The 26,461-nt window shown below is 45.9% G+C and overlaps 1 protein-coding gene, 1 non-coding gene and 1 pseudogene across 3 annotated transcripts in view; 1 reads left to right on the plus strand and 2 right to left on the minus strand.

Annotated features, from left to right (window-relative positions):
• Window positions 1–26,461, minus strand: part of TEX14 (testis expressed 14, intercellular bridge forming factor) — an 88,161-nt gene that overhangs the window by 29,246 nt on the left and 32,454 nt on the right. Inside the window, exons 1-13 of one of the 2 annotated variants that reach the window (XM_010990418.3) lie at window positions 20,283–21,671; window positions 19,621–19,735; window positions 16,359–16,524; window positions 15,396–15,532; window positions 13,552–13,633; window positions 12,526–12,656; window positions 11,319–11,432; window positions 10,171–10,294; window positions 8,838–9,016; window positions 4,227–4,378; window positions 2,883–3,073; window positions 2,301–2,451; window positions 294–1,168 (exon numbers count right to left, since the gene is read on the minus strand). In XM_010990418.3, coding sequence (XP_010988720.1) covers window positions 294–1,168; window positions 2,301–2,451; window positions 2,883–3,073; window positions 4,227–4,378; window positions 8,838–9,016; window positions 10,171–10,294; window positions 11,319–11,432; window positions 12,526–12,656; window positions 13,552–13,633; window positions 15,396–15,532; window positions 16,359–16,524; window positions 19,621–19,735; window positions 20,283–20,319 — 2,454 coding nt within the window. In that variant the 5' untranslated portion in view covers window positions 20,320–21,671. Of the gene's footprint in view, window positions 1–293; window positions 1,169–2,300; window positions 2,452–2,882; window positions 3,074–4,226; window positions 4,379–8,837; window positions 9,017–10,170; window positions 10,295–11,318; window positions 11,433–12,525; window positions 12,657–13,551; window positions 13,634–15,395; window positions 15,533–16,358; window positions 16,525–19,620; window positions 19,736–20,282; window positions 21,672–26,461 lie in introns of those variants that run through there. The other variant, XM_064494982.1, reaches the window with a different exon arrangement.
• On the minus strand, window positions 21,430–21,644 carry LOC116158045 (small nucleolar RNA U3). The gene has a single exon (XR_004142272.1). It is a non-coding gene; the product is annotated as a small nucleolar RNA U3 (small nucleolar RNA).
• On the plus strand, window positions 24,158–25,838 carry LOC105097878 (E3 ubiquitin-protein ligase Hakai-like; annotated as a pseudogene).

A 26,461-nucleotide genomic window follows, 5' to 3' on the forward strand; every position in this document is an offset into this window, starting at 1 on the left:
ACTATGTAAAATTGTCAATACTTGATTACTTTGACCTATAAAACAGACATTTTGCATGGGTCAGCTTGATGCATACAATTTGCAGAGGACATGGGCCGTGTGCTGGGTCTGGAATGGGAGGTGAAGAGTATCTCCGTTGGAATTCCAACCTAGAGGCCTTATTTCCCAAAGCCCAGAGGGCTCCACCCCGGGGCGGCTGTGTTTATGGCAGTCCTTGCACGCAGGTCGGGGGCAATGCTGAGGCCAGCTCCCGATCCTGCATCGGCTGCCCTGCCCCCACTTCTCAGCCTTACCTGATGGTCCTGCTCTGACTGATCCCTAGTGCTTTCTTCTGCGAATTCGGTGAAAGATGTCCAGCCACAGCCGCTTCTTTTCTTGGACCTTCTGCCAAAATGTCCTCCTTGAAAGTCTCTCACTGTTCTTGGAGACCGTGCTGGGGCTGGGCAGCCGCCACCAGTGTCCGGCTGCCTGCCCCCTGGCAGCTGCATGGCAGGAGGAACACAGTTTAAAGATGGGGGGCTCACGGCTGCCGGGAAGTCGCGGGCACGTGGAACTTCTCTGGAGGAAGCCCACAAAGACCAGCGCTCCTCCAGCTCCTTCTGCGTCGTTTCAACCTCATCTAGTTTCTGCTGGATACTCCGCAGCAAATCGTCATTCTGGTGCATGATGGTCTGTGAAATCTTCAGGTTCAGCACACACTTACTGATGTACTCCTCGGTCGTGGCCCTGCGGCTCACAGTGCCGCGGGCTCCTGGGGCAGGCTCGGGCAGGCCGAGTAAACTAAGTGAACTGTTCTGCCAGTCCCAGTCCTCAAAGGAGAGCTCTGTGCCGGCTTCTGAAGAGCTCTCATCCTCGTCGTGGAAACAGCACGCCTCTCTCTCCATCTTTTCCAACTCTTCTTCCATGGACTTCAGCTCATCTACCTGGTTGGACGACAAGCCAGCGCCCAGGTCCAGGCAGCCTGAGTAGATTTCGTTGATTTCAAAGCTGCAGAGGCTCGCCAGACCCGGGCTGGAGCTCCTGGCCTCTTCAGCCACAGAGCAAGCAGGAGAAGCAGCATCTTGGTTCTGAGGCTCCTGGGCCTCTGGGCTCGGGTCTGGGACCGGAGGCTCTAGTGTTGCTTTCTCAGTGGGAGAAGAGGGGCCCCTTGGTGAAGGAGGCTGACTACCTGTCGGAAGAGCAGTAACATGCTGTTGACCACAGTGACTGCACACGCGGCTCAGCACGAGGGGCAGGACAATGTGGGAGAAGCTCTGTAGTCCCCCCGCCCCTTCCCAGGAAAGGAGACGGCCAGATGCACCCACAGGGGTGAGAGGCTGTTCCCAACTATTCTGATGTGGGTCGAGGTAGAAAATTTGGGAGTGTTCAAACCCAAGAGGAAATGTTCTAAGCTTACGTAATAGTATGTTCCAAACATGTACAACTGTCAGGACATGCAAACTACAGGCCCTTGAATCTTAAAGACTACATTCATACCTTTTTTACACACAGAAATGTTAGACTATTCATGCTAGTTAAAGTTATGCTCTTTGTAAGCATTTGATAAAAGGAGCTGAGACACTGCCCAAGAAGCCACTGCACTATGAGAGAGACTACTTCAAAAAATAAGGCCAGGACTGACCACCCACCACCCTTGGGTGATGGTGTACAGCTTGCAGAGGATGGGACAGAGGAGCCAAAGTAACGAGAGCTTGGAGGGCCACTCTGGAGGCCTCCATCCCTGTCCAAAGAGTCAGAGAATAGTCACTGAGCTGGAGTTGGAAGGCCTGGGTTCCAGCTGTGTAACAAGCCTGGAATCCAGAGCAAGCCACAATCTCTCTGAACCTTAGTTTTCTCATCTGGAATGTGAGGGCATTAAGCCAGACAACTGCAAGGTCCTTTCCAGCTCTGAGTTCTAAGGTTTCCAAGTATACTCAAAAGTAGTGATGCTGTAGGAAAAAAGTTTGGAAGGAAACACCAAATATTAACAAATTATTTCTGAGTAAGTTTCTTCTTTGTATTATTTAAAATTTTCTATAATGAGTAGATAATTTTTAAAATCACCGTTTTTATTTGTGAAGCAATTAGATAAATTCCTAAATCATACTAGAAATAAACTGGTTGTTACTGCATAGTTCTGGATCCAACCAAGGGGTAGATAGAGCCCAAGAGCTTAATTTAATAATTCTAAGGCTCTTGATTTTTCCCCAAGACATCCACCTTTCCCAGTATGAATTGTGGGTTTAATTTGGAGGAGGTGATTAGTTGCAGCTCATGACTCTCAGAACACACTCATCAAAACCTGAGGGTTAAGGCCATACCCGTTTCCTTCAGCTCTTTTACTTGCAAGTCAAGGGTCTCTTTTGGATGTTCTGAAGTCAGTCCTAGATAGACATTGACATCAGGATGGAGCTCATATCTCTGCACCCTGGGACTTTCGGCTGGCTGAGTCCTCTGGGCTCCAATAAAATCCTGTAACAAGGGAAATACTGTCAAAGACGTATTTGCAATCATCTGAATGTCACTGGTGTTTCAGAAACAGATCTGAAATATACTCCCTGTTACTCCAGTTAGGTAGACTGAGTATAGTCCTAATTAACTAGCTCATTATAATTACCAGTATTTAAAAAGCAAGAACAATAGCTGGCATTCACTGAACCGCACTGTGTGCCCCCAGGGTGCCCCTCCTATGTACTGACCCTCCCCAGCCTCCCTCCACAATTCCCTGCTGCCCTCACCAAGCTAAGCAGTTAGGCTTTTCTTGGGAACACAGAAAGGGTGTAATAAAATGAGGATTTCTAAAACTTCTTACAACTTGGTCTCTAGCTTCTTCTTGGCCTCTAAGTCTACACTCCCCTGAGACAGGTAAGCTGAAATAAACTCCTAACAGCTTCAGATCTTACCTTTAAGTCATTCTTCAGAATATACTGGATATCTTGAAGGTTCATAGTTCGGTCTTTCTGCTTGACCCGGATGCCTGACTTAACAATATCATAGTATGGTTTTGGAAGCCTGACATCCGCTTCTAAATAATTTCCCAAGACTATGGTTTCTTTAACAACTGAGCCATCTAAGCCATCCCAGGGTATGCTGTCTGTTGAGGAAAAAGTCATAGGAAGGAGAGACATTAAGAAATCAGATGGTGGGGAGAGTATAGTCCAAGTAGTAAAGCACATGCTCAGCACGCATGAGGTCCTGGGTTCAATCCCCAGTACCTCCACTGAAAAACCAAATAAATAAATAAACCTACTCACCTCCCCCCTCAAAAAAATTTTTTTAAATGAAAAAAAAGAAAGAAATCAGATGAGGGGGAGGGAATAGCTCAAGTGGTAGAGTGCATGCTTAGCATACACAAGGTCCTGGGTTCCATCCCCAGTACTCCCTCTGAAAATAAATAAAATAAGTAAACCTAACTACCTCCCCCCTAAAAACTTAAAAAAAGAAATCAGATGAAATTGGCTAACCTTTGTTAAGTCACTCAACCTCTCTAAACATTCATTTCTCTGTAGAAAAACTAGCTGAATCCCAATAACACAAGACAGGACACTTGACCCACTTAACAGGGAAATCCCTGCCACAGGGACAGACTCATGGAGGTACAGATTCCCTGCAGGCAGACCTGGGGACCACGAAGGACTGTTCCCTGGTATCAGGCTGACTTGCCCAACGCATTCATGTCATGGAAGGTGTGGTTTTGCTTCTGAGACTGTAAATACTGCTAAGTGGGGCTTGATTCTCACCCCCTCAGTGAATGTGTGTATGTACATTTGTGTCCCTCTCCTGAAGGATTCCTTTTGTCTTCACATGTGTGACCATTTCCTTTACATTACAGTCCCGTATGTTTGGAAGGGCTTCTAATTCTTTCAAATGACACTGCTTATACATACCCTGGACCCTGGGTGTGTTTGATTTTAGTTTACTTCTCAAAGGCCATTCTTTCCCCCTCATTTACAAGTTCTTAAGGGGTACCTCACAGAGACCCCTACGCACTGACAGCAATCTTCAGTTTAAAAACTTTGCCTGAATTAAATGCACTACCACTGACAAGCTGAGTCTTAAAAAGCAGGTTAAAAGAGAAGGATTTCTAGGAGATCATCTTATATCTTCCATAAGCACAAAGATGTTTCCTTAAAGAAGTCTCTTTTTCCTATGTCCTACATTTTCAAAAAACTAAGCAACTCTTGGGGGGAAAAAACTCAACCTAAGAATAGGGTCTTTGGTCACCATCAAAGTACTCTTCGATCTACCTGTTAAAATCTCCTGTATGATCATAGAAAAGCTGTAGATGTCTGACTTCACCGTCGCTGCCTTCTGTAAGATCACCTCTGGGGCAGCCCAGTTGTACAGCTGGGTGGGAAGGGGTACTTGAGTCAGGTCCCTGTGTACACCTCCGTCCTGGCTACAGGAAGAAACACAAAGTAGGGTTCATGTCTTAAAGGACCACTGTGATCTCCACGCAATACCTGTACGAAGCATTTACCTCTGAAGACTGACAACCTCCTTGAGCTTCTGGAAACCCAGCTAGACCCCGAGCTAATCCACACTGCCTGCTGTTCCAAGGCCTGCAACTTTTCACTGTTCTTACCCAAGCAGGCCCTGCCCATCCTTCCACCTCATCTGACCGCTCTCTCCTGCTCGCTCACTCACTCCTCTCAAAGCATAGGGACCCCCTTTCAGTTTCTCCAACATGCCAAGCACGCTGCACTGGTGGCTGCTTCTGCATGGCATGCTCTGCCCACAGATCACAGCATGCCTGGCTGCTTCTTGTAACTAAAGCATTAGCTTAGAAATCACCTCCTCAGAGAGGCCTCTCCCAACCACCTAATCCAAAGTAGTCCCATTTTATTGGCTTCAGAGCACTTGTTATCTGAATTTTTTATTTATTGATTTATTGTTTATTACTTGTCTCCCCTCCACCAGGGTAGGCACCTTACGTGTCTCCTGTATCACTGTATTTCTAAACTTACACCAGGGTCTCAATGCTTACTTCTGAATAAATGAACCTAAGACTCTTTGAAGAACCCCTCAAGCTCCACCTGCCTTATCAAAGCCTTCTGGGACTCATCCAACCACTTGTGATCGCTTCTTTCCTGAGCTCTGCACTCTTGGGAATGAGCCCTCGCAGTTTAGCAGTCAAAGGTTCACTGATTTGCTTGAATAACTCAACTTCCCAACCAGGCTCCTTGAGAACCAAGTTAGAGTGTCCTAAATGTCTTCCGGGCCAACAAGAGTCCTTAGGATGAAATCAGCACTGACTTCCGCCCACAGCTATCATGAGCATCAAATGAGATCATGCGTGTGGAAAGACTCCATGAGCCACAAAGCACTCAGCAAGTAAGGAATATGAACATTATGGCAGCCATTTGCTAAAGACTTGACGACTGCTGGTTGATAATTAAGAATTAAGTTTTTGGTGGGGGAGGGTATAACTCAAGTGGTAGAGTACATGCCTAGCATGTGCAAGGTGCTGGGTTCAATTCCCAGTGCCGCCTCTAAAAACTAAATAAATAAGTAAACCTAATCCCCCCCAAAAGATAACAAACAAACAAAAAAGAATTAAGTTTTAAAAAATCAAGTAACCAGAAGTTCTTTTGAAGGCAAAGGAAAACTTTTAGAGGATGGGATGGGCTTCTCAGGTTTTGAGCAAACTTCCCTAAATAACAGTTCTTCCAGCAGAACTTTTGATAGACGGCAGCAAGTTCAGGAAGCCTTAAAGTTATAAAAGCTGGTATTTTTACTCTTTATAGTTTCACTGCTGAATAGGCAGGTGTGGCCCAGTGTCATGTGAACAGCATGGATACACAATAAAATATTGTATTAGTATCACAGGAAAAGCAATGGAGTGTTTTATTGTCAGAGGTATATTCTGAGGACCTAGCATACTTGGCTCTTCACATCCCAGGGCGATTGTCCAAGGGGGACACTCACTGATCTTCTCAGGCCTCTCAGGCTGCCTAAGGCAAGGGACAAGTCACTTCAACCAAGATTTATATCCTTTCTCTTACTTCCACTCATCTCCCTCTCTTACCATCCCTCTTCCTTCTCTGTTAAAGCTGGTAGGGTGTGGGAAGGGGCCTTCTTTTCTGGCTGTCATTCCAGGGCAGTTATTTTTCTGGGCTTCAGCTCTGACATCATTAAAATTACATTTAGCTACAGTCGTGTGATACCACTTGCAAGATCAATTCCAGCTCTAAAGATTCCACTAAGAAGGAGCTGAATAGGACAAACTATTGTATCATTTTTACACCAAGAGATGGGGTGCTACCCTTGACAATGACATTCAACAGCCAGACCTGTCCAAATAGAGTGTTACCAAAAATAAATTTGGAATTGAAAGCTATTTTGGACTCTTGGATAATCGGCTCACGTTATCAGCTGTCAAATGTTGCTGATGGACATTTCTGCCCGAAGTTCCATTCTAAGGTCAACAAGCCCAAGAGAACTCAACAACTTCCTACCCAGTTACCCCACAGCCCCTCACCTGGCCAGTCTGTGGACTCCGGCTCCTCAGTGAATCCCACATCTTTCCCTTCTATTTTGGTTCCTTGGTCACCACCAGGCCCTGCCCTGTGGCCTCCTAGCTGGTCTTTCTACTCTCAATCTCCAATTCATCCTGCCCCTACAGCCAGGAACATGCTCTACCCCCTGATCCTAGCCACAGCTGGGTAACTTCAGCAGACCATCTCTTCGCCTCTCTGGGCCTCAGTTTCCCCATCTATAACAGGACAGGGGTGGTTGGGCCTGGCCATCTCCGAAGCTCCATTTCACTCCTGGATTCACATTTCTATTGGAACGCTCAGGTCAAAGGAACTGTTATACCTCCATGTCAACAACAGATGGCGCTGCATCACTGCCAAACAGCTTGGGCTCAGCCTTCCTGAAAAGCCTGCTGTCAACAGCAAAAATGTCCAAACCCCTTAGCTTCCACTGCTCCTGAATATAGAGCCAAAGTGTTCTGAATCATTCTCTTCTGAATCATTTCAAGTTTTCCCTGCAGCTAGACTCATCCATTCACTTCAAGTGCTTCCTGACACTTACTACGCGGCAGGCCCTGAGCTGGGTGATGAAGATGAACAAGCCGTGGTCCCTGCCCTCTCAGAGGTCACCGTCTGGTGGGGCAGACACACTCGACCGTGGAGGAGTGAAATCCACTCAGTGATGCAGGGACAGGGCTTCAGTGTAGGCTTCATGGGGTGCGGTGGGACACTGTGTCTGAAGTGAGTTTAAAAGGATAAACAGGACTGCCAGGTATTCCAGATGTGGGGAGCAGGACCGGGAAATGGTACGGACTGAAAGTGGCTTCAGACGGTCAGGCAGGGAGGGGGAAGTGATGAGGTTGCCACTGTGGGCAGAGCCCCACCTTGGAAGGCTTCCCACCTTGCAAGGTGCCTGGACTTGATCTTGTAGGCAATGGGAGCCACTGTGATTGAGGATGAACCGCATCTGAGGCCGTGCAGCTCAACTGGTGATAGCCGTCTGGCCTCCATTGGCTCCCACATGGAAAACTGCTCTAGTCAGACCTAAACTGCTGCCCTGCCTCTCTCTTGTGCCATCACAGTCCCTTCTCCACAAGCAGGAGCAAGAGGGATCTTCTTAACCTATAAATAAGCCATGACACCATCCTGCTCAAAAAACACCTTCACAGCATCCCAGCATTCCTGGGACAAAATTCAAACTTTTCGCCAAGGTCCACAAGGCCAAGCACAATCCGGCCCCCGTTCTCCTCTCCAGGCGGAGAGACAAGGGGCATGTGAGGTCCAGGAAGTGAGAGTCTTTCCAATTCATTCATTTGAAAAAATGCTGCACTCCTGCTGTGTGGAAGCCCCTTCTAGGGATCTGAGATACGGCGTCAGACAAAACAGAAATCCCTGCCTTAGCAGAGCTTTCCATGTAGTGAGAGAAAGAAATTATGAGTAGGCAGAAGCAAAGACCTGCTGAGAGACTTAGAAGCAAAGCCTCAGTGACGGCTGGTGAGTGAGGACAAGGGTAAGCGGAGGTTTAAACGGATCTAGGCCAGGGGTCTGCCCGTGGCTGAGGCCTCACAGCAGCACAGAACCAACCCTGGGCCTGAGGCTCAGAGCTGCGGATGGCAGCGAGGAGTACGGAGGAGATCCTCTGCCCTGCAGGGCCTAGGGGCAGGAGATAGGGGCCAGCCCCCAACTCTTAGGAGGACTCTGACTCCTGCCAGTGGGAAATGAAGCCTACCCATCCACTTTTGAAGGCACTGTTTTAGTCACTGGCTCCTTCACTGCACTGAGCCCCACCCACCCGGATCAGGACCATAAGGCTCACCAGCACCCATCATCTTCTCTCTCCTTCCAGGATGCACAGCTATGGTGCACTTCCCAGCCTCCCTGCAGTGAAGAGGTGACTGGACTCTGGCCGTTCACTTCAGGTAGTCCCTAAACCCCATCGTGTGTCCTTCCATGCTTTCTCTTGCTCACTGACCAGCAATGCAGAGGACACAGTGGGAGACTGAGGCCTGGGGGATGGCAGAGCCATGGAAGGGAGGAATGCAGAACACTGTGAATGCCCCTCTCCGACGCACACGCACGAGACTGCAATGCGAGTGAGTAACACCTCCGTTGTGTGAAGCACTGAAAATTCTGAAAATTTACCCATGCTGGCCAATAGGTGCTCATGCTTATTAAATGTTTATTAGAAGTCCTGAGCAAAAATAACTTCCCCGAAGTCCCTCTAACCTTGGCAGATAGGGCAAGGCGTTTGGGAAACCTCTTCCTCCATTGACAGACGGTTTGGCCCACCAATGAAGAGTCCTGCCTAGATCAGATTTTCCCTCTACAGCAAAGCGCCCCCAGGGGGACCCTGTTGGGAAGTCATGATCAAGGTGCACCTACCTTTCCACCACGTACTCCAGGTTGGCCAGCCTCGCTTCCCCTGTGGAGATGATGTGGATGGCGTAGGAGCTGAGGGAACGGTGGATAAAGCCCCGAGTATGCAGGTATCTCAGGGCATCAGAGATCTGGAGCAGCAGGTGCACAATCACCTCCATGTGCAGCACCGGGAACTGGGACCGCTGCCAACAGGGGATCAAACGGCCAGAACAAAGGGGACTGGGCCCCAGTGTCCCCCAGGTACTGCAGAATGCTTTGTCATTTCCAAAGTCTTTTCAACTGACCTTCACGAGCTAACTAGTGTCCCCATCCTATAGCTGGGTAACCTAAAGCTCAGTAAGGTTAAGTGATGGCCTTACGGTCCCACTGATCCAGGCCTCCTGGCTCAAAACCTGGGTTCCTTTCCCTCAGCAAAGCTGCTTCACACTAAGAAAAAGGAAGGAAAGTCCTCAAAGTCTGGTACACGCCTCCAGTGCGGGAGCCACCACCATCACCTGCCCTGACCTGCCCCGATCCCCAGCCAAGCCTGCGCTGTGGGAGAACCTGGACGCTTCAAGGACAATTCAGCCCCTCCCGTGGGTCAGATGACCTAGAAAGTTTCTCCTAAGAGGACAGAAATACCCTCACACCAAGGCACCCAGCTGATTAAAGTCATTTCATGCCTCTCCCCAGAGAAGTGGCTTTATAAGTTAATGCCCTCACCGGAGGAAAGGAAGGGGGAATACAACACCAGGAGGTGGCGCTCAGGCAGGAGGAGCGGCTAGCCATTTCGGGGAAGGGCCCTTCCTGGAAGGTTTCTTCTCACTCCTGCCCAGGGTCTTTAGAACAAAGGCGTGGAGAGAGGAAAACAAATCTTTCAGGACCTGAGATGTGAAGCCACATCTCAGCGCATTTCCCAGGGAGTCTGTGGGCCAGGGAAGATGACGCCACCCGCCCCAGGAAACCTGAAAAGCGACAGGGGACTGATAAAGGCTTGCATATAAACAGACAGCTCTCTAAGGTAAAGGGCCTGTGGGGCACAAGTGAACATACAGGGAAATCAGGCCAGGCTGTTTGATTACAGGTTGCTCAAAGTGTGGTTATGTGTTTTCTGGCTCTACTGAGCCCTCTGATGTCTGATAAAGAAGCAGGACTAACAATAATAAAGTCACACTAGTTCCAGTGTGCTTATCGGCCTTAAATGATGCATTATGTAGCCCCCATAAAGTAAAGAATTAAGAGATTTATCTTCCATGCATGCACAAATGGGAACTCTACTCCTGGGGGAGAAGGAAGAGGGAGGGAGGGAGAACTGGGGAGGGCAGCAAGGGAAGAATCCATGGAAACGGCCACTTACCCGTTCATGGAGGACAGAGAACAGCGAGCCAACTGTGATGCGCTCGTATACAAGGCGGGTCTTCTCCAGGTCCTGGGATAGGCACACGGCCATCAGCTGCAGCAGGTGGGGGTGCCGCAACTTGCTGCAGAAGAAAAGAATCTTCAGGTGAGGCAAAGAGAAGGAGGACATGATGAAAAAATGGGTGCTTTCCTTTCTTCTCAGCCCCTTGAATGCATTCCAAACAAATACCATTTGCACACAGTGGTTTTCTAAAAAAGCAGGGTGGGGTGGGGTAAGGTATCTCTGTTGGTGGAATCCTTGGCCCCTCACTGGTCAGAACCTGATGACTTAGAGTCATCAATGACAAAGTCACTAAGAGCTACTGAGGAAGGCACTTTACGTACAGCATCTGGATCCTAACAACCAGCTCCAAGAAAGGCATAATGACACGTATCCTTATTTCAGAGATGAGGAAACCAAGGGAGATGTCAGGAACTTGCCCAACGTCACACATGCCACTCAGCCTCACATCAAAATCCATGCTGTGTCCATGAGCCTTTCCAGCCTCTTTGGGTCCCTTTAGGCTGACTTCCCCAAAAGGACAGGTTTGGCCTCTTACAGGAGCTGAGTGACCTCCTCTGGAGAGAACTCGATGAGCCAGGGTCCATTCCAAGGCCTCAGCAGCCCTGGTATGAAACCAAGAATGGAGCTCCTGCCCCAGCAAGAAACCTAAGGTACTGAGACCCATGGGCGTGTCCTCAAAGGCAGAGACATGGTTCCTCAGACGTGTGGGTCTCAAGCACAGCCATGCTCTATAACAACAGGACAGCGCATGCTGTCCTGATGGGCACAGGGCCCAAAATGTGGGGGCCTCGGGGGCTGCAGGAGAGCCAGCCAGGCCTGAGGGCTGGACCTCAGAGACCTGTGTTTTGCGGAGTCCGTCAGCTGACAGAATTGAGCCCCCTGTACCACCACCATCCCCACCCCTCAGGTTATTCCTTAATTCTTCTTTCTTGGCAGCCCTTGGAAGTCAGATCAACCAACAATGAGGAAATGCTGAGGCTGAGGGTGGTCAGTCTCCATACCTTGAGGACAGCCCTGCACAGCCCTGAACTTGGGTCTGTAAAGAGACCTGGACACGAAGTGCCCTGGGGTTTCCTCCTCACCTGCTGTGCTCTTGCTCAGCAATTAACAAGTCAGCCAGCCGCAACCTGCTGCAGTGTGGGTGGGTGGGGAAGCTCAGCTCCTTCACTGTCACCCTGCTCCCATTCCACGTCAGGCTGCAAGGGCAGGAGAGAGGTACGAGGGGGAGTGAGCAGCCACTTCTTCAGTGAGGAGCCCTCCGGCCAGAGATCGGAGAAGCAGTGTTGACCCAGATTCTGTAAGCCCCCCACCCCAGCACTACTAGGTCCTCCCTCCTCCTCCCTCCAGGTCCTCAGGAACTTAGTTCAGGTGGCACAAAGCCACTGAAGGATTTAAGGGAGGGAGTGACTTGATCAGGTTTGTATTTTAGAAAGACAACTGTACCAGCAGCATGGGGAGTGGTAGGGCGCAGGTGGTCTGGAGGATGAGAGGCCAGTTAGGAGGCTAGCCCGGGGAGGGACAGTGAGGAGGTGGGCCAAGGCCACAGCACGGATGGAGGACAAGGGGAACAGCAACACATCTGTGGCACGGGCAGGAAAGCAAGCGGCGTATGTGCAGGGGGTCCGGAGCCCCGCGAGTCTGCACAGGCCTTTTCAGAAGGGTGTTTCTGCTAAGCAGGGAGCCCAGAGCAGCCAGGCTCAAGAAGGACAAGAGAACCTGGCCAGGACAACTCCTGCAACCCCTCAGGAGGCAGGTCTCTGGGGACTGAGAACAGCCCAGGGACCATTGTCACAGGTGGATCCTGTTACTGCTGCCTCCGCTGCGTTTGGCAGGTGAGAGGCACCAGCTGATGCCTGCAGGGCTCCAGCGCCCTTTGGTATCAGAGGTCAGTCACCGCTACACTGCTCTAATTCTCTAGAGAGCAGAGAGGTGGAAACACTGTCGTGAGTCCACTTTCAGGGCCATTTGGTCGGGGGCCCATTTGGCCAGCTCTGTAGACATTTTGGTTGTCACAACCACAAATGCAGGAGATGGGGGCAAAGAGAGCTGCTCCCGGCGTCCAGGGAGTAGAGACCAGGGACACCCCTAAACATCCTACAAGGCACAGGACCACCCCCAACCACAAGGGCTAACAAAAATGTCAACCATGTCCAGGTTGAGGAATCCTGATTTAGACACCTGCTTTTCAGTGTGTCCTTGTGTTTGGGCAGAAACCCTCCACACACGAGGAACTCACACATTTTTCCTGTGGCACTAAAACAGACCTCCCACTGGGCAGCTCCCGCTTACTTGGTCATGACCATGTAGGGTCCACTGAAGAAAGAGAAGGTGGGCTCATCATCAGCTTGAATCACTTCTTTTTCTCCAATTATTGGAAGAGATCCTAGGTAGGCCAGCTGCGTTCCCCCTGTAAGATAAAACTGAAAGCAAAAAATTAGAGCACAGCTTCAGATGGTGAGGAAAAAAGAGAAAAAAGTAAAATGCCTCCAGAATTCTATCAGCCAGCTAAAAATAATGATATCTACTATTTACCAATTTGCTAAATACTCCTATACACTGGACATAATTCCTTTTTATTATCTTTAATCATCTAAGAAATCCTGCAAGGTTATCATACTTTTTCCCTTTGGCTAGTGAGGAAACTGAGGCTCATGGAAATAGGCCAGATGCCTGCCTGAAGCACCAGGCTGGGGCTCAGGGGCCTCTTGTGTCCTCCACAGACCCCAGGCCTGTGTGCAGCCAAAGCCAACATTCCTTTCCCCCACCCCACCCCACCCCAGGCTGCCTCGGCACAACCAGCAGACTCAGGGGTGGGGGCTGAGCTGTCAGCAAACGCCACCCAGCCACCCAGCAACATTTCCCAACGGTCTCTTTGATGAGCAGAACCGAGGATCTCCAAAATACTGTTTTCCCTCAGAAGATTTCTCAGTGTAAAAATCCCAGTTTCTTAAAGGCATTCCAACAATGCTCAAAAATTGGTAAGAGGACAAGGTCAGTCACAGATAAGACCCAGGAGGTCAGCTTTCTGCCTCCCTTCAGAACACGTCTGGGGCCTTCACTGGGAATTAAAGGATCATTTTTCTAAACTCCCCATATCCAGCCCAAAGTCCTTCAAGGGACTTTTCAAGGGTTTTCACCATTCTTCAGTGAGGACAGGAACACTAAGAGGTACTTATCCTGTGAAAGCAGTAAAGAAAGAAACACTTTGGAGAGGAAAAGTAAGGAGGAGTTGGACAAAGTCATGGGACATGGGGCCAGGGCCAGGTATCCCCCAGTTAGTCCTGCAAACACTGGCTGTCGGTGACAACCTCTTACCTTTCCAAAGCCAAAGCTGTAGATATTTTGGGCAGAAATGACTCCAGCTTTAAGCAGTCGGTTAGGAGAGCCATTAGGGTTTCTAGAAATATTTAAAAGAGGGGGAGAAAAGTAAGGATTAATTACCCAAACCAGAGCAACAATGCTGAACCAAGTTGTCAAAATGTGTGGTTGGTTTTGTCTTTACTCTTTGACAGTGGAACTGCAGATGCTGTAACAGCCAGCCTCTGAGAGGGCCCCCATGACCCCCACCTCCTGGTATTCATGCCCTTGGGTAGCCACTCACAGGTCAGAGAGGGCTGACCTGTTAATCCAGCAGGATATTACAGAAATGATACAGTGCTGTGAGTTCCAAGGCTAGACCCAGCAGAGCATCTGCCCTGATGTCTCTTGGATCATGTGCTCTGGAGGAGGCCAGCTGCCATATTGTGGGGCCACTCCAGCAGCCCAATGGGGAGGCCCAACATCCAACACCAATTTGTCAGCCATGCAAGTGAACCATCTTGGAACTGGATCCTCCAGCCCCAGTCAAGCCTTCAGATGACTGCAGCCCAAGCTACAGCTTGACTACATCCTCATGAGAAACCCTGAGCCAGAACAACCCAGCTAAGCCAGTCCCTGATTTCTGACCCACAGAAACAGTATGAGACACAAATATTTATTATTGTTTGAAGCTGCCAAGTTTGGGGAGATGATTCATTATGCAGCAATAGATAATGATGACAGATGGTCAAAACTGGAAAGAACCATACATAAGGCGTATCTTGTCCAACTTTCTCATTTTTCATATGGGAAAAATGGGGCCAGAAAAGGGTAACCTGAGGTCACCAAACAGCAGCAGGGATTGGGCTTTGGCCCTACTAAAGGAACTTGGTCTGCCAAGATCCTAACGCTGGCAGAAGAGGAGGTATGAGAGATGGAAGAAGCTGGATCACGAAGAGGCTCCAAGGCCAGATGAGGGATTTGGGAGTTTATCCTAGTAGCCATGGGGAAGACCCTAAGAGGGTTTTTAGCAGAGAATGGCATAGTTTGATTTCCATTTTTAAAAGGTCATTCTGGATGCTGAGTAAAGAACCAAGGTGGGCAAGAGCGGCAGCAGGGAGAGCAGTTAGGAGTCACTTGTCCTCGGGGAATCACTAACTCATCTTGCCTGAGAAGCCAGTGGCATCCAGGTCATGCGAGGAAAACCAGGATGCATGTGCACAGAATGGGATGGGGGAGCCTGTGAAGACTGTGACAAGTCTAGTCACACTGATCACAAGAAAAGATGCCATCAGAGAAAATCAAAATGGAAAGAATTCTCCACAAATATACCCTAAGTCAATAAAGCCCAGGGAATTCAAAACTTAACTCCCTGAGGGTGGAGAGAAACCTGGATGGAGCCCCACTCCTGTAGCTGTGATGGGGGCAGGGGAAGCTGCCCACCCAGGCGGCACCAAGTCTTACACCAGCTTAAAACAGCCCAAGGAACCTTAAATTAAGCACTTATCAATAAGGGAATATGCCTCCGGTGGTTCAGAGATGACAAAAAAAGCTAGCCACTTGCTATGCTGAGAAAGGGTTTTCTGCTGGGCACCCCAGACCTGAAATGTTCCTCCCTTGTTAACCGTAGGATGGTTCCCACTGGAGCCCAGAACTCATTTCCCTCAGACATTCTTGGAAATACGAGGACAACCGAAGGTTTTCAGAGGACACATCCTCTCCTTCCAAGCTCACCCCTTTGGGTGGGCCAGATGCTGGAAGGGACTGATGTGGAGGGGACAGAGGTGGCCCCAGCTGCAGGGCTCCCACGAGCAAGGCTGGGGTGATGCAGAACATCCCACTCTGCTTAAGGCAGCACTCACCCTGGCATGAGGCCCCCAAACCGGGGCAGGCTACAGATGAGCCGCTGTGGGGAGTCAATCTTCTTCAGGAGGTCATAGGAGAAGCCCTGGATGATGGTCTGCATGTGCAGGGCGCAGCGGTGCATGAACTCCACCATCTGCAACACACGGCAGAGACACTCAATGCCAGCTCGGCTAATGGCCACCCTGGCCTTCGATGGGGCTGGAATGGACTGAGGTGAATGGTCTGAGGAGCCAGGAGGCTCTGACAGGGAAACCTCTGGGAAGGGAAGGGCCCAAGTGACTTCCTAAAGATACGGAATGAGATGATTCCACTTTCAGGGAGATGAGTTGGCAATAACTTCCTCCAACTCCCTCCCCATTTAACAGATGAGGAAACTGAGGCAGGAGGAGTAAAATTACTTGTCCAAGGCACAAGAGCTAAGGAGCAGGAGAACCAGAGGGGGCGGGGCCTCTCCTATCTCCCCCTTCCCTCCACGTGCCCAGCACTATGCATGCTCTGTGTTCTTTACATTTGTTAGGTTATTTAGTCCTCATTAAAACACATTACACTTGCTAGTGTGCAGCCACAGGCAAGGTACTTAATGCCAATGCACCTCAGTTTCCCCATCTGTAAAATGGGGGCAACAACAGTACTGACCTGAGAGGGTTGTTGTAAAGATTGCATGAGTTAATATTTAGCTAATTTAATTCAGAATGTCTAATGCATGGTAGGTGCTAGTTAAGGGTAAGACAATTACAATTGTTCTCCCTCCCCACTGACTGGATGACCAGAAAATTTCACTAGACTTGCCCAAGGTTTTACAGCTGATTAACTTGCTCCAGCCCAGGCCTGTGTGTCCAGAGCCAATGACAAGGCCACTGCAAGCTGTGTGCTGCCCCCAGGACCAGCCTCTGCCCTGGGCTCCTGACCCCCAGCCCAGCGCTCTGCCTCAGGTGTGGCTGCGGTGGGCCCACACTTACCGCGGTGCTGCGTTCCTTGTCTGCTGCCAGGGCCCAGGTTTGCGGGTTTCGACCATTCTCATCGTGGAGTCGAAGATCACCCCCTGCATCCAGCAGTTTGCTGAGGATCCACTGATTGCCTGAAAATGCTGCTGCGTGGACAGGGGTGCTCCCATCAAAGCAGCGGCTATGGGGGAGGTTACAATGAGTGTCCATGGCAACACTCCTCCCCTTCCACGGGTAACACAGGACTCCCTTTCCACAAAGGCCACTTTTGGTGGTGAGGGTGGTAAAAACACCTTGTGAGGCCCCTGTCTGGGCCAATGTATCCTCTTTTTCCACCTTATCTCCACCTTCAAGGTGGTATTATTTCTCAATTTATAGATGAGGAAACAAAAGGGCAAAGCCGAGATTCACACCCAGGTATGGGTCTGGTCTGAAATTCAATGTTCTTTCCCCACTGCCCCCTGACACTGGCTGCCCTGAAACAATTTCTTCATATCTGTAGTGTCCTGTGATCAGGCTGGTGAAGCACAACCTAACCAGAGACCATCTCTCTCACGTGAGAATGCCTGGATCTCCCCAGCTCTATGCTAGAGGCCCACAAAACTTGGCATCAGCGATCTGGTCAAGGATCTACAACTCAGAAAAATTTAACCAAAGCCAATAAAATGAGATACGAAGGGACAGCCTAAAGGATACAGCTAGACGTATTATGCAGCTGTGGTTTCCTAACCTGGTTGCACATCAGAATCACCTAGAAAGCTTGCTCTCTTTAATTGAAAAAGAAGCACAAACAGGAGAAGGAAATAGAGGGAGAGGAAGACATAAAATCAAAAAGGAGGAAAAGGAGAAGAACGATTAAGTCTCCCAACTCCAGACCCCAATTCCCTTGCCCAGAGGCAACTACTGTTACAAGTGTTTGTATCCTTCCAGAAATTCCCTATACATATACAGGTAGGAATAAGAATATGTCACGTTAACTGTTCTGCATTTAAATTTTTTCATTTAACAATATACCTTGTATGTCATGTTAACTGTTCTGCATTTAAATTTTTTCATTTAACAATATACCTTGGAGAAACTTCCACATGAGAACATACAAACCACCTCAATTCTTTTTAACAGCTGCATAGTATTCCAACGTATGGATGTAGCACAGTTTAGTTAATAAGCCACTGGAATATTTTTCAAAAACACAGATGGCTCAGATTACACGGCAGACTGGGTCAGAATCTGCAGGCAAGGGGCCCAGGAATGTGTGCTTTTTCCAAGTTCCCCAGGTGATGCCAATAAAGCTGGCCAGGGAACACCTGGGATAGCTCATTGTGAGCTTTCTCCTACTGCTGAGTCTAAAAAGCAGTCCAGCACACTGCACTATGGGAACAGTAATATCCTCTACGCTTTAAAAATAAATGTGCGTGTTTTACAGCCTTCTGATCATTCTTTCTATTAACAGTAAGAGAGCTGGGTAGGGAGAGGGAAGACATTCTTTTTCATTTCTCTTGAATGCTAAGGAAGAAAGGAATAATGGTTTTTATACCCAACTAAACCTTACAAGGGAATCCAGGTCCAAGTGGTATTAAAATGTGTATTGTTTCATTAATTTACCCTAAAGGTTGAAAACCGGAGGCCCACAGACTAATCTGGCTACCCAGAGACATGTTTTATTTGGTCCACACAGTGTTTCAAAAAAAGAATTTAAAGTAACGGGCAGTATTTAATACTTTAGAGATTTCGCATTAACAATTGGGATTTTCAACCTCTTGGAAATTGGGAAGATCTGGCCTCCCTGGCTCCCTTTCCTGCCAACTGCAACAGAAGCTCCTTAGACAGAGCCTGTACCCAGTGACCCTGCTTGGTCCTCCAAGCACCTGACTCCGTGACCTCAGTAAGCCCAGGCCATCACAGCATTTCCATTGAGAACTCAGGAATACAACCTCCCCCCAGAAATCTTCCTTCATGTTGATGGAAGATATTTTTTAAGTATATGAAGGCATTCCCGTCACAAAATAAAAATCCGATTTGCCTTCCTCTCCTTGATATCGCCTTTTCCCACCTCCTCCAGCATCACGGGGGACTTCTAAGAAGGGAACTCCTCAGTTTTTCAGGTGCTGAGCTCCTGGTCTCAGTCCTATCATTAATACAAATGCACCACGACGGGCCAGTCATTTAAACCTCCCGGGCATCAGTCCCCTAATCTGGAATATTAAAGATTTGAATGATTTGTTCTTTAAAGAACCCAGCTCTAAGTTTCCACAAAGCAGATGAATGGGAAATGCTGCATTTTTGCTGAGAAACTGCAGGGCTAATATGGCCTCTCCACATAGCTGTTAACTGCAAACATCAAGTGAAAGAGCCCTTTATTTCTGAGCTTTGAAATTAAATACTGATACAGTAGAAACAGAGTTTATATGAATCCAGAAAAATTTTGGGAGGAAACAGCAAAATGTTCACTGTGTTATCTCTGAATTACAGAATTCTCACACTGATTGGTTTTTTTTCTTTATACTTTTCCAAGCTTCCAAGTTTTTTCCCACTAAGCAAAGTCATAACAAAAACAAGCTTCCAACATCAATACTTCTTTAAAAAATACATTAAGCAGGGTCTCCTTATGTAAGATGCAAAAGCTATTTTATGACTTATGATTGTTCATATTCTAGCATTCCTGTGAAAATCAGCTGGAATCAAGTAAATGCTCAAAACTTGTTTCTGGTTCTGTCCAGTGGGAACTGCAAAAATACCTGCTGTCCTCTGTCAAAGAGGTGGTTGTAAAGCTCTAGCGAGCTAGTGTGTGGGAAAGCCCTGGGAAAAGCAAAAGCCCTATATAAAGAGAAGAAATGTTTTCTTGTAGTGGATTCATTACATTGGGTTGCTGTTCCATATTAAAATTTGGACCTACTATTACTCAGATTCTTTTAAACCACCACTGCAAAAGTCATCCTGACGAAGTGATGCCAAGTATATTAATTTGTGGAGAACTTGGTTGTGGGATATGTTAAAGTGCTTAAGCAAATCATAAATTATAATGTGGGGTGGAACTATATAAACAGTACTTGTTAATGACTAATTAATGACTAGTAAGTTTCTCTTATTTCAGAAGGTCTAATAAAATTGGAAAAAATTTTATTAGCAGTGAAAATAATGTTTCAACATAAGTATACAAAGTATTTCACTGATATAAATTAGTAGAGGAACTTTTAATATGTTGTCAAATTAGTTTCCAAATGCCCCAACTCATCCTGAGAGCATATTTTCTAGACAGCGATGTTATTGTACTTACTGATTTGGATCTGATCCATAATCCACCAGGATATCAACTAATTTTGTAAGGCCTAATAATGCAGCAATGAAAAGTGGTGTTTGGCCCAGGGAGTTAACTGCATCAACATAAACTCCTGCAAAGCAAATACCAGAATCAATACCAATGTAAGGAAATCTCTTGAGATAAAACTTGTGAAATTCATATTAGGGAATTCTTTTATACAGTACTTTATCACTACTGCAAATTTATCTTTTTAAAAAGGAAAAATAAAAGCTTTCATTAGTCATAGTAACAGAAAAGGCCATACATAGATCAACAAGAAAGCAACCATAGTGTTTACATATCTACAAAATTTATTTACAGAAAGTTGCACTGAAACATTTCACCACACTCTGGTATGCTAAGAAAAATAAAAGGGATTAAGATTGTTCTGTCTTCATAAGGCATGAAAAAGGGAATTAATGATAGTGTGTGTTAGGTACAATACAAAAGGATGATTCGGAACAAAAGTCACCAACATTAGAGCCCACCAACTGAAATATACTGACAGAAGAAAAATAAAAGATATCAACTCCCCAATACTACAGAGCTACAGTAATCAAAACAGCGTGGTACTGGCACAAAAACAGACATATGGATCAGTGGAACAGAATAGAGAGCCCAGAGATAAATCCACACACCTGGCCAACTGATCTTCAGCAAAGGAGAAAAGAACATTCATTGGAGAAAGGCAGTCTCTTGCGAGTGGTGCTGGGAAAGCTGGACGTGTGTATATGTGAAGTTAGAACAATCCCTCATGCCATACACAAAAATAAACTTAAACATAAGACAAGACACCATAAATCTGCTAGAAGAGAACACAGGCAAAATATTCTCTGACATAAATGGTAGCAAAGTTCCCCTAGGTCAGTCAGTCTACCAAAGCAACAGAAATAAAAGCAAAAATAAACACATAGGACCTAATCAAATTTATAAGCTTTGCACATCACAGGAAACTATAAACAAAATGAAAAGACAACCTACAGGATAGGAGGAAATATTTGCAAACCATGGGACTGACAAGGGTTTAATTTTCAGAATATGCAAACAGCTTATACAACTCAGTAACAACTAAAAAACGGGCAGAAGACCTAAACAGACATTTCTCGAATGAAAACATAAAGGTGACCAATAGGCACATGAAAAGATGCTCAATATCTCTAATTATCAGGGAACTGCAAATCCACACTACAATGAGGTAGCACCTCCAGGCCAGTCAGAATGGGCACAAAGAATGCTGGAGAAGGTGTGAAGAAAAGGGAACTCTCCTACACTGTTGATGAGAATGTAATTTGGTACAGTCACTGTAGAAAACTCAAAACTCCTTTAAAAACCGAAAATAGATTTTACCTAAGATTCAACAACCCCACTGCGAGAAAAGTAACTCAACAAGATACTTGCTCCCCAACGTTCATAACAATATTACTTACAATAAACAGCGAACACATGGAAGCAACCTAACCGCCCATCAACAAATAACACAATAAGGAAACTGTTGTATACTTTATGTTGATGGAACGTACTAGTCAACCATAAAAACCAACACAACGGAGCTACTTCCTAAATAACCTCCCCCCAAATAAAACATGTTATAGCTACCCACGTGCAGAATATCCCGAACTAACCAGAAAAATTAACTTACAAAGCAGACCAGAAAAAAAAAAATACGAAACTATACACCAAACAATAGTGAACGCGAAAACAAACTCTGACACTAAAACCCGTACGTATACACAACGCCCTAACAAAAACACACACTTCAATTCCTGACACAGTTTAAAAACCGAAACCACTCAGATTGCGTTTTCTCCCTCTTACTCCCCCAAGTGGAAGAGAAGAACGATCATCAATGGCAAATGGCAGTCACACAAGCGACACCAAGAGCCGGCTTCACGCTCAGGAGAGAACGCTACGCCTCCTCCTCGTGGTTTCGGGTGCTCTACACGTTCAGAGAAACTTCTCTAGTAACGAACTATAGAAATGATCCCTGAAAGTATAGTCTTAACCACACACTGTCTGCTTTGTCCTTGGTGTACGGAGCCCACACATATTTAAGTGATGGTGAGTATTTCTTACAGCATTATTCTTTCGAAATGTAAACTGGCATGTGTTTTCTAAAGAACTTTTCCATTACCGAAGCTCAACAAAGCGTTTCAATATTCTTGGGGTTTCAGAAGACACTTCAAATTATCACATTAATTAACATACTGTTGTTAAACAGCCAATCACAATCACACGCCACATAACTCCAACCCCGCCCCGCTTCGCGCGGCAGTTCCGCAGCGTCAGGTTTACGTGAAACGCTGACGACTGCAAAGTGCGCCGCAGCGTCAGGACGCGTCCCCACTTAGACTGGCGGTTGGCGCGAGGCCGAGAAAAACGAAGACAAAAGTGGAAGGTGAGAGCAATGACCCAAAAGCCAAAAACGATGACATTTGCAAAGCGCGCCCTTTATACTATGACCAGAATACCAAACGTGTAAATATTGTTTGGGATTTTTTTTTCAAAACTAATTTTTTATTTACATGAAACTTGTGAGGAAAAAAAATGTGTTTAAATAAGCAGGACATCATTCCCCTGCGTAAAGCTTTAGCAGCTTTCCAGCTCTTGGACTAAAGACAGAATTCTCATTTACAAGGTCCAGCATGGTCTGGCCCTCACTCACCTTTCCAGCCACATTCCCCCTCACTCCAGCCATCCTGAACCACTTAACAGTTCCCCATACTCATCATGTTCCTTCACACAAGCTGTTCTCTCTGCCAGGAAGTTTAGAAAGGATGGCTATTTCACCCTAGTCTGGAGTATTCAATAAACCAATACAACATGAAATGAAATAGTGGAAAAGAGAAACTTTTCGTTTATCCTTGAAAAAAAACTGAAAAACGAGAAAAAAAATTCAGATGTTGGAAAACAGACACTTTCCTATAAATACAGTTGGGAGTGTGACTGGGTATAATGCTTTTGGAAAGCAAGATGGCAGTATCTTAAAAATTTGACCCAGAAATCCCACTTTGAATATTAAAAACATTATGTAAACATACATTACAAAGTATTTTATCAAAGCTTTGTTTCTGGTGATACAAACTTCAAAAAAGAAAATACTAATATCCATCAGTAGGAGCACAGCTGAATAAATTATGGTACATACAGATAATAAAATAATAAAGTTATTAAAATGAATTAGATCTGTATTAATTGGGTTACAGATAGACAGGATATACTGTTAAATGGGAAAAGCAAGAATCCAAGCAGGCAGGCAACATTAGAGAGTTCAATCAATGAGTGGTGTAGCTAAAATGATGGAATTGAAGTATCTAACAGAGTTTAGCAAATAACTACTTTATAAATATTAAAAATTAAAACCCCAACATTCTTATAACCAGTAGAAGGATTTAAGCTTAAAAAATAATCCATTTTGCCCAAGTGATATGGGTTTCAACTAATGCAGCATTCAGTGGTGCCCCATGTTTTGCTATGTGTAGTAGAAGCTCTTTCACATGGGATTTATGGCACCATATAGTCTGATCCAATCTGCCTTCCAGTCTTTACTTCCTAAAGTCTCACATACATACCACACACTTCAGGAACACACACACTAAACTGCTTGCTATTTGTATGCTCCTTTGCTCCTGTATAAATTCCCTCTGCACCATACTTGTTGAATGAACAACCGAATGAATAATTAGAAACTTATAGTATCAAATTATCCACTATTTTGTTTAAGCATTAAGAAGAAAAAACAGCATAGAGGTCTCTAAATCTCTGCTGATATGGCACAGACTGATTTCTAATGGCTTCTTTGTCTGTTCATGTTTCTTGAAACACGTGAATTTCAAAAAAAAAAAAAAAAAAAGCCCAAGAAAAGCAAGCAGCAGGATCTATATAGTACTGCTGCGGGAAAATGTGTTACAGCTTCGCTGTGACAGCAACCTGGATCCTAGTGAGAGACCAACCCAAAAGCTGGAGAACTCAGAAGGTTTATTACACCAGCAGGTTCCGAAGAGTCAACACTCCAAGCTCTAAACCCCAGCTGTAGCTTTACACCGGCTTTTATAGGCTGCCAGTTCACACTTTGCAACATCATTTGCAAATGAGGTATAACAAAAGTTGACTAATTAGGAACAAGCTTTGTAGAAATGGCCCAATCAGGAGGGAGAGAAATAACCAATCAGGAGTGAGCTCAATTCCAATGAAGTACTACAAATGGACTAATCAGAAGTTAGGGAAATGAACCAATCAGGAGTGAAGGAAATAACCAATCAGGAGTGAGCTCAGGGAACCAATAGAATTTCAGGGGTAAGTAAGCTGTTTCAGACGCAAAAAGTGAGATAGATCTGGGCCAGGGAACCGGATGGTCCTGGCAGGAAAGTTGTGGCCTTTCCTGGGAGTCCTGCGGGTCTTTTTATGGGGTTATCTGCCTCAGTATGATACCACGTTCATCAAAGCAACTTTAGAAAATATATATCTTTGACTCCACTGGTTAAAATAACCTATTTTTTTGTAATAAAAACATTTTTAATAGGAAAAAAATGCTTTTAAAAGATCACCCAAGGAAGCCTGAGAAAAAAGGGGTTTCCAGTAGGTTCTTAAAGCCATGAACTCAGGTGGAAAAGTGAGAATAGGAGAAAAGTGATAATCAAAATTTTAAGAACAGGGACCAGGTTAAGTGACCAAGTGAAACTACAAGGGGAAAACTGGTATGAGAACTGAGTAAGTGGGAATCATGGATGACACTGACAATGAGTTACAAGGCACTAATACAGTTCTGGATCAGTGGTGTGGTCTCGATGTTCCTGAATTCCTAATAAAGCTCATCTCCAAACAAAGGAACAAAGCCAAAGCTTCAACTCGAACTCCAAGGAATATAAACAGAATGCCTGTAAAGGCTCCACCTGGTGATGAAGAAGGATTTAATTATAATGAAGAACTGTAAAGAGGGAGAAGTATTTGGAAACCAGCAAAAATTTCCTAGACACCTTTTTTGGGACTTTCAGATAAACATCTTAGGTGAAAAGGATGATACACCAGTTCATTTCTGTGACAAATGTGGATTGCCTATTAAAATCTATGGGCGAATGATTCCATGCAAGCATGTTTTTTTGCTATGACTGTGCTATTTTACATGAAAGAAAGAGGTAAGATGTGTCCAGGCTGTAGTGATCCCATGCAGTGAACTGAGCAATGTACACGCGGTTCTCTCTTCATGGGTAGCATTGTGAAAGGGTGCAAGAGAATGTATTTGTCTCAGAGAGACTTACAGGCTCATATCAACCACCGCCATACGAGAGCTGGAAAACCTGTTACCCGTGCTTCACTTGAGAATGTTCATCCTCCTATTGCCCCACCAGCTGAAATCCCGGATCGGTTTATAATGCCGCCAGACAAGCACCACATGAACCATATTCTGCCAATCATGATGCCATCACCTCATGATGCCACCACCTCCTTTGCAACACGTGCCACACGAACACTATAATCAGCCACATTGAGGATATTCATGCTCCTCCAGCAGAATTGTTCATGGCTCCACCTCCTTTGATCAGTCAGGAAACCTTTCATATTTCAACAAGAAAACACAGCAATTTAATAATTGTCCTTATTCAGGATGACTCAAATTCAGGTGCTAAAGAGCCACGACCTCCTGCCCCAGCACCTGCTCACCATCATCCTGAGTATCGGGGTCAACCAGTGGTATCACACCTTCATCATATTACACCTCCACAGGAACACTATGTACCACCCCCACCTCCTCCATCACCAATAAGCCATCCAATACCATATCCTCCCCAGCCTGCAGGTACTCCTCACCTGGTTTATAGCCAAGCTTCACCTCCACCAATGACCCCTGCTCTGCCACCAAAAACCCCTCCCCCTGGGCATATTATTGCCCAGATGCCACCTTATATGAATCATCCTCCTCCTGAACCTCCCCCACCTCAACATGGTGATCCATGTATAACTGTACCCCCTCCTCACCAGTATAATCCTAACTCTCTACCCAGTTCACTGAAGATCAAGGAACTCTGAGCCCTCCACAACCAGGAGGAATGAGTCCTGGTATATGGCCTGCACCAAGGGGGCCACCTCCTCCTCCATGAATGCAGGGTCCACCTTCTCAAACCCTACTTCCTGGACCAGATCATCCAGATCAGACAAGATACAGACCATGTTACAATGACAATAGTATTTTAAACTAAAGATATAGTGAGGAAACAAAACCTCTGTATAGTCAATCTTTTAATTAAGCTTTGACTAGGGAAGGAAAAGCACCTCTTGCTGTAAAACACTCAGGGTCTTGTCTCCTAAAATGGTTTTAAATCTTGAAAAATTGATTTCAAGTGCTATGCCATAGTAAGTGGCTCAGTTGAGCACAGCTGTACTTTAACACCTTTGTTCCCCTAGTGTGGTAAATTGACTCAGAGGCCACCTTTGTAAAAAATTTGAACAAAATTTTTCATCATTTCACTTTCAAAAGCATTGCTTTTGTTAAATCCGATATTTAGTTTTTCTTGTGGTACATTTTGTTAATCTGCGTAAAAGGTTTAAATTTCTATATGGTTATAAAAATGCTATTTTTATGTGAATTTAAGTGCAGCCACATATATTTTTTAAACCATGTTTTACCACTAATTTCCCAAAGTTACAGTGAAACCCTAAAAGTAAAAAAAAAAAAAAAAATTAGTGGAACATATGCTGTGTAATAATAGCAGTTTTCAAAAGCATTACCACCTCCAACAGGAAATGAAGCCTGCTTTTTCCTAAAGTGAACTATATCACATAATAGTTGGTAGAATTAGGAGATTTTGCTGATTTTTCTAGC

This window comes from Camelus dromedarius, chromosome 16 (assembly GCF_036321535.1).
Source record: "Camelus dromedarius isolate mCamDro1 chromosome 16, mCamDro1.pat, whole genome shotgun sequence".
Classification (NCBI taxonomy): Eukaryota; Metazoa; Chordata; class Mammalia; order Artiodactyla; family Camelidae; genus Camelus; species Camelus dromedarius.